This window comes from Toxoplasma gondii, chromosome XI, assembly GCF_000006565.2.
Source record: "Toxoplasma gondii ME49 chromosome XI, whole genome shotgun sequence".
Taxonomy (NCBI): Eukaryota; Apicomplexa; class Conoidasida; order Eucoccidiorida; family Sarcocystidae; genus Toxoplasma; species Toxoplasma gondii.
Genome location: NC_031479.1, coordinates 3,216,009 through 3,235,560, shown reverse-complemented (window position 1 = coordinate 3,235,560; position 19,552 = coordinate 3,216,009). Strand labels below are relative to the sequence as shown.

Here is a 19,552-nt window from a genome sequence, read left to right as displayed (position 1 = left end):
CAACTTCTCGGTCGAAGGGCGCAGGGGGGCTGCATGCAAAAAAAGTATTCGTTCGGCGCAGCACGCTGAGTCGGGACCAGTTTGCTTGGAGTGACTGCACTTTCGCTTTTTCATAGATTTGTTTCCTTGCGCAAAAGAGAGCAGTCAGATCTTATGGTGGGGGAAGGAGTATCAACCTACGGGCAACAGATGCAGAAATGGGAAAAGCAAAGGGTCAATCGCTACGTTCCGCTTGCTGAAAAGAGGAAGGTTGCTTTGCAGACAGAGGATCCCCCTCGTGACCGCGAAGACGTCGTCACAGGAGTAAATGCGTGAAAGAAAGCATTTTCGGAAAGGCAACAGAAGATTGTTTCGGGAACTCCAAGAAGACAACATGTTGCGGGAAAAACTTTGTGTTCAGGCTCTAAAACAGGTAGCTCTCTTACACACGTGGCTATCTGCGCGACAAAAGTCGACCTTTTCAGCAGCAGTTTCCTCATCTTCATCTCGCTACGGGCGTATCCATACATAACTCGACCTCCTTCTACCTCTACACATTTGTGAACGCGCTTGGTAGGCTCCGCAGTGTGGCTCTGAAAAGCATATGCAGTGGCCTCTGTGCTTCTCAACAGAACGATCTGTTTGGCAACCGTGCCGCTTCCTTCCAGCACTGACTTCCTTAAAACTGCATATGACTAACACATACACTATATATATAGATACTTATATGCAGTCATATACGTATATATATATATATATATATATATATATATATAAGCCTCAACTTGCGTGACTCTATACAGGATATATATATATATATATCCAGGTATGCGTTTCTAGATGTTTGTATATATATATATATATATATATATATATATATATGCGTAAATATTATTTATGCGAACAAAGCAATGTCCAGGATCACAGAGCTTTTGCGGCATCTCGGCCGCTGCTAATCGGTCCTGCTGTTAGTAACCAAGATGAAGTAGTGAGAGGAAAGTGAAGCTGCTCGCGTCGAATTTCAGGTGCCACTCGTAGGGTCTCGTGGGTTCGATCTAGAACCTGGCTTCTGAGTTTTCTGTTTCTGCTGCATGTATTCTATTTCTGTGGCATCGATTCTCTTTCTGTTGCATGTTTTCAGATGCGTTTACTCGATGTCGCACGACTCTCTTTCTGTTGCATGCGTTCTCTACTGGGTTCAGCGTCTCTTGCTCGCTTGCGATCGTTTTCGGGGTGTGCCTAGAAGCGGCTTTGAAGATTTTGTTTGGAAAGCATGACACTGGACCACAAAAGACACAAACTCGAGGAGCACGGAACACACGGTGGTCTCGAAACAGAAAAAGCTCCGGTGAGGGACAGAAAGCGTCCTCCCCGCACTCTTCACGACTCGCCAGTCGGCCAGAGCTAACGATCGTCGTCAGCGGTTCAAGGCCCATCTCTGTTTTTTCACATTTCTTCTTTTCTTCAGTCCCTTGCAGACCTCCACCCACCCGTAGAGACATGCAGACGGCTCTGCGTTTGAAGGGGCGGCTGCGGAGACACGCATGCAACAGTGCTTATTCATACGCATCTGACATACACATCTGTCTCCACTGTTTTCCCTTTTTTCATCTAATCGAGTTATATTCTCACTGCAGCTCTCTGCACATTCGCCCCTGTTCGGCATCGCGGCCTCTCTCGCTACGGTAGCTGTGAGTGCTCCTCCCCCCTCCCCCGCTCTGTTAAAACGCATCACTGTCACACCGGTTGCATCTGACTCATTGCTTTCCTACTCTCCTCAAACCCCTCTGTTGGTCTCCATCGCATTGGCGACTCTCACGCGTCCTGTTTGTTTCGCGAACTCTCCACTGTGCGACTGTCTTCTCTTGATCCGCTTTTCACCGCACCGCACCCTTGGCGGCCTGCACGGTTGGTCTGCTTCGTTCGTATCGCTGCGCACAAGGGTGGCACTTCTGTGCGCGTGGTTCTGCCTGTGCATTCTTCAGATGTCCTTCGGTCTCTCCCTCGGAGATTTCGTCCACAAGTCGCTTCCCGTTTTCCTTCCTTGTTCACTTGCCGAGCAGTCTCCTCGTTTGTTCATGCCCCTCCTGTTCGCTCCTTTCTTCTATCCTCTTTCTTCCTCTCACTCATTATCCTCTCCTTCTCTTTCCTCTTGATTTCTTCTCTCCGGTCGCGTTTCGTCTTCCGGTCCTCTCCCCTCTCTCCCCCTCCTCTTTCCTCGCGCTGCGTCTCTCGCTGGCCCTGTCGCTGTTGAGGGGGGGAGGGGGGGTCCGTTTCGTCTCTTATCTCCAGGATGGGCATCCAGTCACATGTAGAACTCGCCGCCTCCCGGGGCTCCAGCGCCAGGCTGGCCGGCGCCCATGGCACCGAAGCGCTGGGCGCCATTCCGACCGCCTTGGGCAGCGATGAAGGAGCCGAAACCCTGGGGCGCGAGCATGTCGTTGCCTCGGCCGATGCTGTGTCCCCGACCCTGCTGGTGGTGCCCGGGGGCGGACGGGACGAAGGCGGAGCCCTGAGGCGCTGGCCCCCCCGGCACCCAGAGCGCCTGGCCCGCTGCCCGGCCGCTGCCTGGAGCCCCAGGGGCAGGCGAGGGGGCACCGTCGTGGCTCAGCGAGGGCGAGAAGGCCGCGCCCTGCGGGTGCGCGAAGCCTGGGAGGAGTTGGTGCCCAGCCTCAGGCACCACGTAGGAAGACGAGTGTGCTCCCGCGACGACGCCGGGGTGAGCTCCTGGGGCAGACACTCCGGGGACCGGCGAGAACGAGGGACCGGACAGAGGGTTCCGCGGGTCGTACAAGTCGAGTCTCGGCGAGCTGCTTGCAGCCCCAGGCGACGCACTTCCCTGGCCCGGAGCCAAAGTCACGAGCCCCGGCGCAGTTCGCCCCGGGAGGAGAGGAGGCGCCAGCATCTCGTTCTTCGACAGCGACTGGGGCCCTCCCGTCAGCGGCGACGTCACGTTCCGCTGCGCAGGCATCCGAGGCGCCCCCGGGGGTAATTGGCCCCCACCAGGTGCTCCGTAGCACCCTGGCTGGAACAGCGTCGCTGCTGCCGCGCCTGGAACAACAGCCACGAAAGAGCTCGACGTCACGGTGTGTGCCAACCAAAAGGCATGGTGAAACAACTGACACGAATAAGTTCGAAATCAAGAGAGGAGAGCTGCCTGAACGAAAAAAGCTTGGTCGCACCAAGGCACCTACCCGACACAGAACACATACATCGATACATGCAAACATACACATATATATATATATACATATATATATATATATATATACATATATATATACATATATATATATACATATATATACATATATATATATATATATATATACATATATATATATATATCGATATGTTCTCTTATATATGTTCTTGTTTGTGTCCAGACACGAGATGCCAAGGGGAGACTCTCTGCCCTCTCAGGGGCTATACAGACAGACGCCATGTTGCAGATGAACGTTGGTGCCGTCTGTCTGTTGTGAGAAGGCCCCTTCTGTTTCTGCATACCTGGAGTGTGCATGAGATGCTGCGAAGCGTGGAGAAGATGCGAGGGAGGAACGCGGTGCGAGGAAGCTCCGTGACCTAAGAGCTGGGGCTGTGAGGCGCAGAGCGAGCCGGAGGCGTCAGGAGACCCAGGCCCGCCACTCCCCCGGCTGCCCTGCAGCGATGAGTGGATCGGCGGGCACTGGAAGTGCAAGGGCCCCAAAGGCCCAGGGGACTGTTGGCCCCCGCCTGCATGGAACGGAGCCCCGGGGGCACCCTGGTGGTGCGGCGACAGCGGCATGCCTGAGAAGGGAACCGACGCAAACCCGACACAGAGACTCCGGATGCATGCAGAGCACAGGAGGCATCACGAATTTAGACCGGTTGGTACAGAGTGGCACCAGACAGAGGCTGTTTTCTTTTTCGGAGAAACTGGCGTCGATCCACGCGCAGGTGAGTCGAAAAGAAATCTCTTCCCTTGGTGATTCGTTTGCGTTCGAGAAAACAAGGAACCCGAGACCGGCGGCAACACTGCAGCCACGCGAGGACGAGCGCGGCAGAGACACACAGAAATCCGACCGACTCCACCTTGATGAGTCGGCGAAGACATGTCGTCTGAGGAAGAAGTGAGAAGCTGCTTTTTGTTTCCAGGAAGCGAAGGGCGCAGCAATGACAGAAGGTGAATGCACACCGAAATTGAAACTGTGCCAAGTCTCTGGACAAATGACCATGAGGGCACGCTGCCCGCATTCTTCCCCTTCGTGCTCATTCCCAGTGCCATCAGCGTCGCAGGCGACAGACGCCCAAGCATTCAGCATCAATTTTAAGTCATCCCCCCCAAAGCGCCCAGGCCTGAACTTACCAACTGGGGTCATCGGGTGGTGTGAAGCGAGTCCCGCCATGTCTGCCGGAGCCCCACCTGGGCCGGCGGGGAGCCGGGCTCCTCTGGGGGCGCCTCCGACCGCGGTCGGGCCGGAACCCGGGTCACGGGCCCAGATAGCGGCGATGGTCTCTGGGGCGACACGCGAAGAGGCCGTCGCTGGCTGGTTGAAATTCGATGACCAGAGGGAGTAGGTTGGAGGGGCAGGTGCCGCCCCCGCCGAAGGGGACGCGCCCGCTCGCTCGCGGTCGGCTCCCTGGGCTCCAGCGTTCCCCTGGTGGCCCGTGGGGCCCGAGGGTATCATGAGGTCCGTACCCTGTGGATCCGAAACGGCCGACTGCGACGGGTCGGATGACAACCTATGGGACATGGCGTTCGCGGCGTCGAGATCCTGAGACGCATACCACGGATCTCCTACATTCGTCGGGGCGCTGTGCGCCTGGCGTTGGCTCCCGCCTTCCACCTCGGCGGGGCTTTCTGGACGCCGCTTCTCCTCCATGTGCCCGCCGACGCGCCGGTCAGCGCCTCTCCCCGACGAACCTCGTCGCTCTCTTCCTTTCTCGCCGGTGCCGTGGGCCCCGTCTTCGCGGCTGCTCCCGGCTCCTGCGCCTCTGGAGAAGCCCGAGCCCTCGCCGCGGTCGCTCTTCTCGCTTGCTCTACCTTCCCCAGGGTACGCATGCGCGTCGCCGGAGTCTTGACACCCCTTCCCACTTCCGCGACCGTGTTGGCCACGGCCGCCACCTTGTGACCCCCCACCAGGGAGAGGGAGGAGGCCCGACGCCGAGGTCAGTTCCTTTTTCTCCGCCTCGCCATCTTCTGTTTTCTTCTCCTCTTGGCCACGCTGTCGAGTCCGGTGGTCCGCGACGCTCGACGTCACCTCCGAGGAGACAGTGGAGACTTCCATCGTCGACGAGGCAGTCAAGGCAACCTCCGTTCGCAGGCCTTTGCCGGGGAACTCTTTGCGCCCCTCGCCTCTCTGCTGCGCCCCCCCTCGCCCTCCTCCGCGCGGAGACGCAGACGGCCTTCGTCCGCCGCCCTCGTGTCTTGGGCCTCGGCCGGACGCGCCGCTGTCGTCCGGTTCAGTCCTTTCCGCCCCGGTGCCTTGGTCGCGGGGCGAGGAAACAGGACCCTCGCTCTTCGAGGCTGTCGAACCCGGCACACGTGCCTCCCCTGGGGTCCCCGACGCCGGCCCCAAGGCGTCGCCCCCAGCCGCGGTGCCCGACTGTCCCTTTTCCCGGCGCGAATTCGACCGCGCGGAACCCGGAGCGGCGGGAGAACTGAAAGGTGTGGCCTTGGCTGCCGCGCCTCGATCTGAGCCTCGCTGTTGGTGTTCAGCTTTCTTTCGTTTCTCCTGCTGCTCTCTGCGTTTGCTCTTGACCAGCTGAAAGCCTTCGTCGTCGCCCGCAGTCTCTTCTTGGTTGTCTTCCTGTGTGACGCAGACGAGACCCGCGCCCACCGACAGGGCTCCATTCACTCGCGTCAACAGGGCATCCGCGACGGCGGGGGGCATCGATCCGCTGTTGCTGCGGCTATCTCGCAGTCCGGAGGCCGCCTGCCTTGCGTGGGTGTGGGGTGCAGCGCCCCCCTGGTTTTCAGGCCCTGCCGAAGCCGAAGGGGACCCCCTATCGCCCTGACGAGATTCTGCGGGTCCTCTGCTCCCGGCGAGCTGGCCGGTTTCGCCGCCTCGCCTAGGGCCCGCGCCGGCCTCAGGAGCCCCAGGGGCCGCGACGGTCTCGCCCTTCTTCGTCGCTCCCTTGGGAAGCCAGACCGCCGCGCCGGTGCCAGCGGCCCTGTCTCTGCTAATCGGCCCTCCTTGTCCTCGGTGGCGGGACGCCCCGTCCTCCGGCGCATGTACGTCGGGCTGAGCGTTTGACTCGCTCATGCCGCCTGTCGCTCTCTCCCCGACGTACGCACTGCCCCGACCGCTGGCGGCGCCTCCGCGCAGGCTGCCTCTGCCGCCTTTGCCGCCCCGAGTGCCAAGCAGGCCTTGATCCCTTCCTTTCGGGTACGCAGCGTTGTCTCCAGCGCCTCCCGGCGAAGGAGCCCGCCCTACTTCCGAAGCGCCTCCCCGAGCGCGACCCGCCTCAGCGCCTCCACGCCCCACTCCAACCCCTCGGCGAGCACTCGCACTGTCTTTGTTCCCAGTCGACGCAGCGGCTCCGCGGACTCGAGACCCGCCTTCTCCTGCATGCGCCGTCTCTTCTCCTTCTCGTCGCCCGTGCCCTCCCCGCTGTGGCTTGGAGTGCGGACCCCGCCCGGTGCCTGCACCCGAGATGTCCTCACGCTCGCCCTCGAACGGTTGTTGGCTGCGTCGGCGGCCTGAGGCCCCAGGGCGCCCAGTTGTCTCTGCGCAGGGCGCCTGGTTCTTTTCTTCGTCTCGACCCCTGCTCACTGGGGCCTTGCCCGGCTTCTCCACCACACCCCACACCCGCTGCGAGCCATCGGCGTTGCCGCCCGCCTTGCGATAGGCTCCGGCGTTTCGCCCAGCTCCTCGCTCGCCCTCATCAGCCTTTGCATGCGATTTCTCCTGGCCTCGGTTGCCAACCTGTGGATGGGCGCCCGAGATGCCGATGCCACCCTCGGGCCCCGCCGGCTCGCCTGCTCCGGCTGCACTGTCTCCTCCAGCTGCTCCACGGGCTCCAAAGGCGGCCCCTCGCTCGCCTTTTCGCGCACGGTCCTTCCCTCTTTCGTCCACGTCGAAAACCTTGCCTCCGGGGCCTCGCGTAACCGCCCCGTCTCCGTCGGTTGCCTGGTGCGGTGTGTCGCCCAGGACGCCTGCAGCCCCGGGACCCCGCGTCTTGTCTCCGGCTGCTCCGTGCACCACAGGCTCTGGGGCAAGCCCCACATGCAGCCCCTCGGGGCCCGCCGCTCCCCCTCCAGTGCTGCAAGTGGCCGCGCCTTCGTCGCTCTTGGTGGAGTGGTGAGTCGCCACCAACACAGTCGGTGCGGGACGGGTGGAGAGCAGAGCCTTGAAGGAAAGGTCTCCGCTTCCGCCACTCGCGGGCACAGGCTGTGCAGCTGGGGCGTCAGGCGCGCCGGAGGCCCCCGAAGCAGCCGCCCGCTTCTCGCCAGCGCCCGCAGCTCCGCCCACGGGTTTCCGCAGTAGCCCCGCTCCCTCAGCACCCTCTCCTCCACTCGCGTTGTTGGCGCCCAGTTTTCTTGGCACTCCGGAGGGGAACGACGCGCTCGACAGCTGCCACAGTGTCGCGTTTTTGTGGAGATCTTTCACAAAGGTCGTCTCTGCACCCTGAGGCCCACTGTCCCCACACGCAACCGGCGCCTGGCTGTCTCCCTGCGGGCCTGTCTCCGGGCCTCGCGTCGCTGACGCACTCCGCCCTACGCCGCCCTGTGCGGCCCCCGCGCTGGCGGGGAAGGCCTTAGAGCGCAGCTCTCGGCCGGCATCAATGCCGCCTGCAGGCGGTGCGAACCCCAGAAGCGGTGCATTGGCGATCAGTGGAGGGCGCTGAGGCCCGCCCGGGCCGCCTCGCTCCGTGCCGCCCTGAAGCAGCGGGGAAGCCCCAGGCTGCGACGCGGCCCCCGAGGCGTGCGAATAGGCGCCATGGAAATATTGCTGCCCACCTTGGCTCCGCGCCCCAGAAACGAGACCTGCAGCTCTGTCCTCGTCCCGTCCGCCGCGCCCGCCACTCGACGCGGGGCGGCTGGGGTCGTCGCAGAATCCGCCAGCCCCAGGGGCTGCGGGGGCCTTCTCTGCCCGCCAATTGTCTCTCGTCGGGCTCGTTCCGGGCCTCGACCCCCGACCGGGCCGCTCACGCCCCCCTGAGGCCCCAACAGCGTGAGGCCCATCAGTCTCAGGCACCGGACCCGTCCCGCCGTTCGCCTGCGGGGCCCCGCGCATGGGCGAGGGGAAAGGCAACATGCCGCGGGGAAGTGGCTTTTGAAGCCCCACCGCGCCCGCTGACGAAGGAGAAGACCCGTCCGGAAGCAGCGGCTGGGCAGCGAGTCCCGGATCCTGACACAAGGTAGAAAGCGAAAACTGAAACAGTGACGCCAAGAAAAACGCAGCGAAAAAATCATGACAAAACCGCGATCAAACTCAGTCACACAAAAAACTGAACGAACGCTTTCCGTCAAATCCAGACGCACTATAAGTCTGTAAACGCAGCAAATTTGTGGAACAGTCACACGCCACGAGGACCCTCCAGACGAAGCTCATGAGGTGCCTCCTGTGTGTAGTCTATTCCGGATTGGGGGAGTACGCTGGAATCCTTTAAACACAAGTAAGAATGTCGGAGAGAGGATCACACTCAGACTGACGCAAAGTGCGACCTCTTCAACACACGAGGCCCTTGAAGAAACACTAAGAAAGCGGGAGGTCTCGCACACATGTACCCACGCCTCTCCTCGCATACTTTCTTAGCCTTTCCATGATTTAAGTCCTGAAGCTGCTTTCTGATGCATCACTAAGGATTCAAAGCCTACACGACCAACTCACATGTCTGGGTCCCCGGCCTCTCTGTCCGTCGCCCTGTCCTCTGTCTCGCCCTGGGCCTCCTCCTCGGGAGTCTCCCTCAGGGCCCAGCGCCGGCTCGCACGCCGAGGCGCTCGCGTCCTGGTCACCAGCAACACCGTTTACTTGTCGCGGTGCCTGTCGCCACGTTCCAGAATCTGCGACAGAGAAGCATCCCGCAAACCGCAGAAACGTCTGGAATTAACAAACCATAGACGATGCGGAGGGAGAGGGAATTCCGTCCAAAACTGGTCGTTGGTAACAGCTAGATCAGACCCGATGAGGAATAACGATGTCATAGGATACTTAGATTCAACACTGGCAGCTGTCTCGTGCAGGCCGCGGACGCGATGTTGTCCAGCAAGCATGAAGAAACTGGTTGCCTGCGTCTCGAGTAAGTGGGGCCATATACAGTGTCCAAGGTCCGAGGAGACGATTTTTAACTAGATGTGAGTTAAACCTACGTTCACTGATAAGCTGCGTTCCCCGGTTCCAGATACGTTGACAAGATGTGTACAGTCTGCATTCATGCGCTTCGTCGAGGACTGTTTTGGGGTAAAGGATTCTACGAGGCCGACAACCGCTGTGTAACCACATCAAAGCTCGCTTAAATATTGACGATGCTGGTAAAAAAGCCGCAACATTCCTAGTCAAGCCTGCACCGTTCTCGCCTCGGCGAAGTGAACTCTCTACCTGCGCCTGAACCGGCGGACTCGCCGCGTCTCCGAACGCTCTGGCTTCTGCTGTGGTCCGCGGTCGCGGCGCCAGACTGTTGTCCTGCGCCTCTGTCACCTCGGGCGCTCTTCTCGCGTTGACTGGCACCCTGGGCCCCGGCGTCCCTTCCGTGGGGACCTTGGCGGACTTCCTCCTCCTCCTTCTGCCTCTCCTCCAAGTGCTGGTTCACGAGCGCGCCGAATCTGTAGCGCGGTCGCGCGGTCGGGGCCTGCTGCCTCCGCTCCAAGTCGCCTTCGTTTTCACTGTCCTGGCCGGGGCGGTCGCCCGCGTTTTGGCCGGTCGGCCTCCGGCCCGTGTGGAAGGCGGGCCTTATCTCTTCGTCTCGGTGGCCGTGCTTGGTGGTCTGAAGCAGCGGCGCTGAGAACTGACTGCCGTCTGTCCCGCCGCGCTCACGACCGAGCAGGGGCGGAAGGGGCTCCTCGCCGTTCGCGCCTCGTGCGAGACTGTCAGGGCGCGACCCCTGGACCCCCTGGCGACCGCGGACGAGCCGCAGGCCGTCTCTGTCCCCCACAGTACCCGCCAGACCCTTGCCGACTGGGCCTCGTGCCCCTAGGGGTCCCGCAGTCGCAGGGGGTGGCGGGGGCGGCTGATGCGACTTGGCGCCCAAGAGACCCGCCTGCGGAAACGCGACAACGTCACCCTCCGAAACTCCTGGCTCGCCTTTCATCTCGCCTTTCTTCATGTGGCGGGCCGCATGCAGGTCCGCACCGATGAGCGGGCTCGGGTTCGCGCCCAGAAGCGGCCCAGACTGCGGGTCGCCAGACCCTTGGTGAATTTGGAGATTCTTCCCCGCCCCCAAAAGCGACTTCTGGCCCGGCTCGTGTCGTCCCCGAATGGCGGGAGCAGAAAGGGGAGGCGGCGGAGGCGGATTCCGTGGTACAGGCGAAGGGGCGTACGGTGTCGAGACGTTGGCCCCTGCACTCGGTCCTCGCGGGGACTTGCGTCCGGACGCAGCCCCCGCCGGGGGTAGCACGCCAGCAGCCGGACTCGGGCGGCGCCAGTCTTCGTCTTCTCTTTCGTCGACGGCAGCCGCCGCGCCCCGGGGGCCCGGGCCTCGAGCACCACGACCCTGCAGACTGACCCCGCGGCCTTTCTCCATGCGTCCCCCAGTCGGTGACCCGACCAGAGCACCCTCAGCCGCCTTCGGGGCTCCCATGCCGGTGCCTGTGGCCTGTTCGACGCCCTGGATCTCCCTGCTTCGCGCGAGGCGCTCGTCCAGCTCCTGCAGCTTCTTGTTCGCCCGCTCCTTCTGCTCGCGTTCGCGGGCTTCCTCCTCGCGCTTCTTCTCTTCCGCCTTCTGCCGCGCCAGTTCCCGCTGTCTCTCCAGGTCCGCGTCCGTGACCCCGAAGGGTCCTCGCTGAGGCGCGCCCTCAACGACCCCGGTCGTTCGTCTGTCAGGTCCCTGGTCGATCGCGCCGGGGGGCGGCAGCGTTCGTGGACCCTCGCCGTCTCCGCCACGCTGCAGGAAGTGGAGGCGGCCGGGGTGTGGGCCGCCCTGGAAGGCAGTGGTCGGGAGCAGCGACCCCGCGGCTCCGTCAGGACCTGAGGACTGCCGGCGCCAGTTTTTCTCCTGAAGCAGAGACGGCTGCGCGCCTTCGCCGAAGGGACCCGCCCCCGGCAAGTTGTAGAACGCGTTGGTGCGGAAGTTGGGGCCTGCAGGTCCCGGCGCTCCGGGATGCGGCGGCGTCGGGAACGACGGATAGGTCTCCATCGGGGGCGGCGCCGGCGGCGGGACCCGCTGGCCGAGAGACATGAAAGAGAGATACCCTGCGACGACTGTGCCCTCCATGCCCGGAAGGACAAAGTGGGGAAGGGGACTGAAATGCGCGAAAAGCTCGCGTCGCCCGTCGAAGCCCGAGTAAAAGCCGCCCTTCTCGCCTTCGCCAGCCTGGAGGAAGTCTTCTTCTTCGTCCGGCTCCTCGTCTGCCCACCGTCGCTGGATCCGGATCGGCCGCGCTGCCCCGGGTCCCTCCTTGTCGCCGAGCCCTGTCTTGTCCCCAAGGCTCGACAGCGCCCCGCCTTCGGACGTTAGATCAAACAACTCCTGGAGCCCCAGGCGCCGGGTCTGCGGCTGCGAGACCGACCCGTTCTCGTCCTTTTCCACGCGACGCAGCGCCTCCTTCGTCCGCTTCTGACGGTCTTTCTCCTTCTGCGCCTCCAACTTCACCTGCTCTGCGCTCTTCATCAAATCCGGAAACGCCTCATCGTCCACCGAACCCGTCGCAGGAGCAGCGCCTGCATGCAGCAAAATCGCGTTGTTCCGAAGAATACAGAGTGAAACCAAACCCCAGACAACAAAGAAGCAGATCCTCACATGGACCTACGTAAACGGACGATGAAAAAAGACAGATACATAGCTATAAGCAGATAAAAAGCGAGAGGCATGCACAGAAAAGAGAAATCTCTAAATCTCTTCGGTGACTCATCTGCTTGTCCTCGAGAGTACGGCGAGCTGGACAAGAGACCAAACGGTGGCTACCCACCAGCGGTACTCACGCGAAGAGATCGAACCTCGAATTCGATGCTAAGCATTGCCAGTACCACACACTTCTCGATACGTCTCTGCGCAGAAGAGCCGCAAACCTTGTTTTACAACGGAAGTCCGTGGTAACGCTCGTTTGACGTCCATGAAGTTACACAGCAGTTCACTCCCATACATTCTGCAGTGAGTGACGTTGAAAACCAAACGGGGATCTCAACTGGGAAGCGTCGAGTGTATAGACAGAGCTCACGTCTCATTCGCGCAAACACGAAGCTTCCTCAGCACACCGAGTGAGACGCGAGGAAACGCGGAAAAGGAAAAGCGAGTGCCGAGTCCTGAAAATGCAGCAGCTGCTGTAAAGAGACTTACCCCCAGCGCGCGCAGCGTACAGAGACGAGGCTGGGCCCGAAGACGAAGCCGCCCGCGAAGAAAATGGCGCAGAGGAAGAAGCCCCCGAAGAAGCAGCAGCAGAAACTCCACTTTTCCACGCAGAGCCCGACGATTTGACAGTGCCTGCGGCGGTGTTGACCGCTCGACCTCGAACGCTTACGCTAATGCCAACTGAAATGTTTGCGCAGTCAAACAGGACAGGGACTGGCAGGGTCAGACAAGGCCAAAAGGGGGAACTGGAATCCAAAACGCGGAGCAAGAGGCAATGGCGACTTAGCCACTCTCGCCACACTGCGACGGGTCTTCTGACCGAAAAAAAGTTGAACGAACGCATTGACAGTCCCGTAAGCGTATCACCTGAGCACCCCACTGAGGTACGTGGTCTAGAGACCGTGTACACGAGGACTGCTCCCGAAGCATGTTGACAGACAGATGCAGCTGCTCTGTACAGAGAGAACATGAAACCATCCATCCTGTGAATCGTCCGTTTGCGCCGAACTTGTATGTGCTGCCATGTAGAGACACCAGCGGTTTATAGCGACGTGTGAAGAGAAACGGACAGGTTTCCCCGCGAATCTGTCCTCATTTGCTGCGTTGCGTACCTTTTCTCGAAGCGGTGATTAACTTGGAGAGAGAGATGGCGCCAGTGGCGGCGATAGACTCGTCTTCTCGGCTACGCGCAGGCACGGTGCCCGAGGCGTCCTGGCGAGGCTCCTCCTTAGTCTTCTCGCCCTCATGCTTTTGACTGCTGTCTTTCTCTCGCTCCTCGCCGCCCTTCTCAAAAGTCACGTTCGTGTCGTTTGGCAAAGACCCTCCTGGCTGCTGCGTCTCGGCGGCCGTTGGTTTCGTTCTGTCTCCTGAAAAGAAAAAAACGGAGGTCCAGGAAGCAGGTGCAACGCCCAGTAAAAACGAAGGATAGCACAAATGTTCTTGGGCATGACTCTGCACCGTGAGGAACGGCGAAGAGAGACCTCGAACTCTTGCTTCCACGAAAAACGAGCCTGGCGTCCACATCTGGTGCATGCGTTCTAGCCGGCGCATAAATTGAGCCAATCGTTCCTGGAGGCGAGGATAATCGTTCGAATCAAAACACTTCATCTTCAAGGCAGCTCTGTGGCGAGGTTTCTCGGGCTTTCAACTTGTTGTCGATGCGCAACCTTTCTTTCACCGTCCACCTTTGCAGTTCGATTGCGAGTGCTTCTCGAATTCCTTCGGGCCTCACCGAGTTCCGCGCCGGCGTTGTCCTGGCCTTTCACGTCGCCTTCGTTCTGTCCTCTTTCTTCCTTCTCGCACTCGCCGTCGCGCTCCTGCGGTTGAGCTTCCTTCTCGCCATCGCCTCGGCTGATCTCATCCCCCGTCTCCTCCTTCAGGTTACGTAAGCCGCGGACAGCGCGCGCGAAGCTGGACGAGGTACGGCCACCCACTGCGTTCGCTTGGCTACTCGAAGAGGCCGAGCCGTGGAACTGCTGCTTCAAGGCGCTGACCGGAGGAAAGAGCGACGAAGACATTCCGGAACTTTCGACAGACGTTGCTGGCTGAGGAATGACACCCCAGCCACGGCTGGGGGTCGGCGTCTGGGAGAGAACGAAAAAACGAAGACAAGACAAGACGTAAAATGTGATCGCTTGACACATCGAAGAACGCAGACGCCAACCACAGCAGGCAGGGGTCACCAGAGAGACGGAGCGCGCCTCCTGAGATGCTCGTTTGGTCGGTACCACCGTACTGGCACTGTCCACCACTGAGAGAGGATTTTGATCAGCTTCGATTGGACAGGATGGCCTACGAGTTGAACTCTCGCTGGTTTGGGCTTTCATGCGAGTGGGGTGCAAAGGTTCCCCGGAACTAGAGGCGAGGAAGCAATCACACCTCTTCTCTCGTAAAAAGTATGAAATGACATTGAGACGCCGAGTAACACGGTACTTTTGTTTGCCACCGCGGCCAGTTGTGAAAGGCGAATGTGCTCTCGAATTCGATACGGACCACCCGTAGGTCACGCAGACGAAAAGGCCATGCGACGAGAAACGCTCCACAGTTCGCTGCTCAAACGGACACTGACCTCGGAATCTGCAAGTGTGTCTACCAGACGCGGAAGTTTTTGTCTCCTTCAAAAGAAAAGAATCCTTTTTCAAGGACTGTTGCCCAAGTCTCACCTTGCTTGCCTGCTCCTTCAAGTCAACCAGAGACACCGCCGCAATTTTCACAGGCCGCGGTGCCGACGATTTGGAGCCCCCACGGGCGCCGCCAGCAGAGCCCAATGGGCCTGACCCTGCGCCGCCTGTGCCGCTCATGCTTCTACGCAGTAGACAACGGAGGAAGGTAGACGCGGAAGACTACGGAGACAGGGACGAAGAGACTCGCTACGGAGGGACGGTGAAGACGCTGGCATGCACCGATCAGCGCGCGAGAGACAGAGACAGACGCGGGAGGAGGGGGGGGGCGACAGGAGGACGAGAGACGCTCAGCGAGGAGAGGCAGCGAAAGCACGCGGCAGGGAGACAAGAAGGACGAGAGAGGAGGCTGAAATTCAACGAAAACGGACGAGAAACAACTGAACGAAGACTGGAGAACGACAGAGTGCACGAGGAGTTTGAAAGGACAAGTTTGCGAGATTTTATGGAAGGGGAAGGACACAGAGGCGAGAGAGGTACGGATACAAGGTGGCGGTCAGGACCCTTCGGTGGGTCAGTGATCGCAGGAGACAAACTGCTGAAAAACACACCCGCCGAAAAAACCAGAACGCTCGCTGTCAAGAGCTGAGAGGTCCGAACGCCTCCCCGGCGAGTAACTGGGGTGTACCGGCAGCGCTGCGGATCAGGCTCCTTGGACGTTCTCGCGCTTTTCGGAACATAAAAACGCCTCTCTCGCCTCTCCCCGACTCACGAAGACGTTATCCGACATACGAGGCGACACCGGAGGGACCTGGAACCAGAGAGCGGAGCCAAGCATACACCGGCACGAAGACGACTCGGGACTGTGACACAAGCCCTGGGCGACAGCACAGTGCAACAAGTTTCCAGTACGATTCGCCGCTCAGCTCTGCCTCCTTCCAAACGTTGTTCTGAGACACAAAGGTAGACGAGGCGACGCGAGACGAACGACAGCGCGACAGCGCAGAAAGACGACAAACAGCGCAGAACTCAACGAGGAACGGAGAGGAAGAAACTGGGAAACGAGAGAAATTCCTGTGGGCCTCGGCGTTGCGCCGCAAAACACAAAAACCCAGCACTTGTGGGGTCCGACCCCCCCCCCTCTTTCTTCGTCAAAGGACGGAAAAGATACTGTTCTCAAGAAACCACACAGAGGGCCGGTCTTGAGTCGCTTGACTCTCGTCTGAGAGAAGCCCTCGTCGCGTTTTCTGCACAGGACCGAACGAGGTCGAGAAGTCAAGTAATGCGGAAACGCGGTGTACGAACACCCGACGCCATAAACACGGCACCTTGCAGCGCTCCGTTGGTCTTTACCTCTGATTGAGACTTCCCGAATAAAAACTCGCCTCGCCTGGATGGCGCCTCTGACATGCCCTAGAGGTTCGCCCTCAAAAAACAGAGCGGACAACGAAACTCTGGGGTCTTTCGCGAGCGAAAAGATCCAAGACGAAGGAGAACAACCGGTGACAACGGGAAGGTGCACCGCTTCTAGACGGATAGCGTGAGCGGGAGTCCGTGACAGAGACGTGCGACAGCAACAAGGAGTCCCCGATTCCTCTGACCTTCTGCGCTCTCGTTCCGGGCGGTGTCTACCGGCAAAAGTACGCGGAAAGAAACGCGGACAAAACGCGGGAGAAAACGCGCGAGTTGGGGGGGAGGGGGGGAGCTAACACCGAAAACGAGGCGAGACCGACCCTTTGGTTGAGAAAGCACCGACGCGCTTCGGGAGACCTCTGGCCGTCCAAATGAATTTCCACTGTACATAGATCTGGAGAGACGAGCAAAAGTGTCTTCTGCCACAGAGAGGAAAAATGAAAAACTCGCAGACAACTCGGGACGGCGGAGGAACTCGCTCACCGAGGTACGCCGGGGTTCGGGATTCCCCGTTGGGGCGCGGGGAAACAGAAAGATGCGCGGCCAAAAAAGCTGAAAAAACGTGGAACAACTGGCTTCCAAACGGGGCAGAGAACGCGTGTCGCGGAACAGAACGCTTGGGAGGACGAGAGGCGCAAGAAAAGGTGTAGCACGCGTAAAGCGGGGGGGCGAAGTAGGGGAGAGGGAGTGTGAATGCTCGACACACTCGAGAAGGACGGGACCGAGACTCTGGTCCAGAGAAAGTGAGGGAGAAAAATGGCGAGACAACAATGCAGAGAACAGCAAAACGCGTGCGGATGCAGAGAGACCAGATTCATGGCCCTTCTCGCGACCGCGAACTACCTCTGGACCCTTCTTCATACATCAACGGTATGTATGGATGTAATGCACGGAAGAAGAGCCTCGCCCCGCGCGTGTATGCAAATACACGAGTACATGGACTGTGTGATGCAGACGTCGACAGACACTTCAGAATCCTCTCTGTGCGTTCACACACCCTCGTTTTTTCTCCCAAGCTGCGCGGAAAAAACAGAAAAATCTACCGCCGTATTTACGCACGCCCTCTGCGCTGTGTCACCTCGCGGCGTTTGACCAAGGCGAGCCCTTGCCTCCCTCACGCCTGCTACATACCCCTGCTGGTTGTACACCAGCGTTCCTAAGAGAACCGGCGTATCGACGTAGAATTCATGCCCTCGCGATGTGCATGTGTGACCCTGCTAATCCCCCCACCTCGTCTCGTTTGCACAGTTTTGCGAAAAGACTAGACCCACCGACGCGTGCGCGCGCGCTTCCCTCTAAACCTCTATACGTGAGGGGGACCGAAGCAACGAGGGGGGCCACCCGTAAATAAGCCGGCTCGGCTTCGTGAGAAGCGCAGAACGCACACAACAACACCTTGAAAAAGACTACGGAGACACGCGAAACTGCGATACCATTCAACTCTCACAGACACGTGGATTACACACCAAGGCTTGTACAAAGCAATTCTTCTCGCTGCGCTCTTCTTCAAAGCACTTCACTTTGTGGACTGCGCAGGAACGCCAGCCTCAGGCCGTCGAACTCGCCTCGGCCGCGACCCTAGTTTTTGCTCGTCTCTCGCGGCTCTTGTGGTTTCTTTCGTTTTGCCAGTTGCTGACTCACCTGCCGGTTTGTGTGTGGTGTCCGAAGTGGTTTAAAGCTAGATCCGAAGCACCCGTCTCCGCAGCGAATTCCTGGGTTCCTTGAACACCGTCAGCCGCGCGTGGCTGTTTGCAGCGTTCGTTAGTCCCCCTGACGAGACGCGGGATTGGTACAGCCTCGGTGGACGGGAACAGAGAACTTTGGCGTTTTTCTCAAAACAGATGCTGCGTGTCTGCCTGAGTTAGTTAGAGGGAGTCACATCTGCACAGCAGGAACAACGCGACTTGCAGATCCTCGAAATTTGTGGGCAAATCTGAACAAATACAGAGCATTAAACGGCATATCTTTTCGACTGAATTTAGATTCGTCGATCATTTCATCTGAAACCCAATATTTGTACAGATCGCACGCAGAAAAAACGATTTCGACCGAACGCCGCACAAGAAATCTCACCTGTGCATGGGGTTTCTATTCTAGTCTCATAAAGAAGCAATTTTCACGAGGCACAAAGGTGGACACTTGTTTTTTTCCGTTTATTTTATTCCAGACAAGACGTTCATGGAGAAAGCATGAAGCGACGTTTCGTCCCAAGAGAGAGCCGGGTAGGTAGGTGCAAATCACATCGCTCTTGCGATCACCCCTCGGAAGCAATAAACGACAGCTTCAACTGTTATTATTGCTCCAGACGTTTTTGCTCAGATCTCCCCCCTATCCAGTACAAAATGTCTCCCAGGTAGACAATCAAACGCATACGTTTCTTTTACCCAAAATAATTCAACGAATGCCAGAAATGGTGCTTGCAATACACGCAGCGGCCTGGTCAACAACGACACACAGTCGCACGTCGTTGCTCTTTCGTTTCACATGCTCAAAGCGTGATCGGGGTGCTCAAATGCCAGGAACGGCTTGCCTTCTTCTGATGCCGTACAGCAGGCTCGCAAAAAAAGATACCTGCGAATGTATCAAGTCCTCGTCAGTGATAGGAACAAGAGTCATCGTAATGTTCGTCTTCTCCTGAGAGATGTGGTTTACTTCTGAAAAGCATTTACCTGTCTCCGCCGTGCGAGTCGAACGCTTGCTGATCGGCTGATCTGTGTCGATTGCTGTAGGATGGTCTGAGTTTTGAGCAAGTCGCTGCTTTTTGATGCAGTGAGTGACGGGGCTCGCGCGCGCGAAGGCACCCAGAGATGGCAACAGTGAACCTTGTGTTCCGCTCTCGCACACGTGTTCAGTCTGCAAAAAGCCGTCGTCTTGTTTGAGCAAAAAGAGATCCGTTCCTCCAACGGAACACGAGCAGAAGCAACTAGTGACATGCACCACAAAGTAGGCCAGAATCACATCGTTCGCGTTCAATAAGAAGCCAGCTAAAATGTACAATGTGTATAATTTGCAACGTCGATAGTGACTATGCTCGACAAGAGGTCTCTCAAAAGCTGAAAGCAACTGTTCTGTTTGCAGCACCTGGCAATGTATTCGAGTTTGAGCAGGATCCCCAGAGCCGGTCGAAGTTGGCTAGCCACATGTTCGGACTTCTTGGCCTAGACTGGCCAGACTCGTCGGCGCTGCCTTGGAATTTGAGGCTGAGACGAATTACGAAGTGCTCGACCCCCGTTAGGCTCTCTACACGTAGTCAGCGTGTCTACCCGAGCTGATGGGTCCGATTCCATTCGTACAAGGAGACCATGTGGCCCGAGTGGATTCCCGCGCTTTCTGAGCAGACGCTATTTCGCCTTTTTCCTTCTGGAACACACCATTAGCGCAGACATCTGAGTTGACCGTTTAGAACACATTTGAGCGCAAATCGCGTCTATTATACATGGTATTCAAGCACTCTATTTCTGCAGTACCTGTACCCTTGGCCAGCTCTGCCAGCATGACAGGATTTTGATCCAGTAAACAAAGAGCTTTAAGATGAAAACATGTAGTCCAGCTCGTAGTACAAACTCCCCCGAAAGGGCTTGTAAATAATCCTGTCTCGAACATGATTACTC

At 58.7% G+C, this 19,552-nt stretch overlaps 4 protein-coding genes across 4 annotated transcripts; 1 reads left to right on the top strand and 3 right to left on the bottom strand.

The window, feature by feature from the left end:
• Nucleotides 1-153: 153 nt before the first annotated feature.
• Nucleotides 154-1,668, top strand: TGME49_313277 (hypothetical protein; the record flags this gene model as incomplete). The annotated part of the gene is made up of 3 exons (XM_018782756.1): nucleotides 154-303; nucleotides 465-552; nucleotides 1,121-1,668. 3 exons carry the CDS (start codon nucleotides 154-156, stop codon nucleotides 1,666-1,668), a joined length of 786 nt encoding a protein of 261 aa, XP_018635437.1.
• A 10-nt stretch (nucleotides 1,669-1,678) lies between these two features.
• Nucleotides 1,679-2,197, bottom strand: TGME49_313273 (hypothetical protein). Its single transcript, XM_018782755.1, has one exon. It carries the CDS (start codon nucleotides 1,955-1,957, stop codon nucleotides 1,757-1,759), a length of 201 nt encoding a protein of 66 aa, XP_018635438.1. The 5' UTR covers nucleotides 1,958-2,197; the 3' UTR covers nucleotides 1,679-1,756.
• An 87-nt stretch (nucleotides 2,198-2,284) lies between these two features.
• Nucleotides 2,285-14,708, bottom strand: TGME49_313270 (hypothetical protein; the record flags this gene model as incomplete). Its single annotated transcript, XM_018782754.1, has 9 exons — nucleotides 2,285-3,030; nucleotides 3,487-3,765; nucleotides 4,325-8,312; nucleotides 8,796-8,968; nucleotides 9,504-11,780; nucleotides 12,397-12,588; nucleotides 13,020-13,274; nucleotides 13,640-13,991; nucleotides 14,571-14,708. The coding sequence occupies 9 exons, from the start codon at nucleotides 14,706-14,708 to the stop codon at nucleotides 2,285-2,287; spliced, it is 8,400 nt and encodes a 2,799-aa protein (XP_018635439.1).
• A 2,714-nt stretch (nucleotides 14,709-17,422) lies between these two features.
• TGME49_313250 (hypothetical protein) lies at nucleotides 17,423-19,011 on the bottom strand. The gene is made up of 2 exons (XM_002364495.2): nucleotides 18,611-19,011; nucleotides 17,423-18,377 (listed from the first exon to the last, which is right to left on the bottom strand). The coding sequence occupies exons 1-2, from the start codon at nucleotides 18,872-18,874 to the stop codon at nucleotides 18,336-18,338; spliced, it is 306 nt and encodes a 101-aa protein (XP_002364536.1). The 5' UTR covers nucleotides 18,875-19,011; the 3' UTR covers nucleotides 17,423-18,335.
• Between the last annotated feature and the right edge of the window lie 541 nt (nucleotides 19,012-19,552).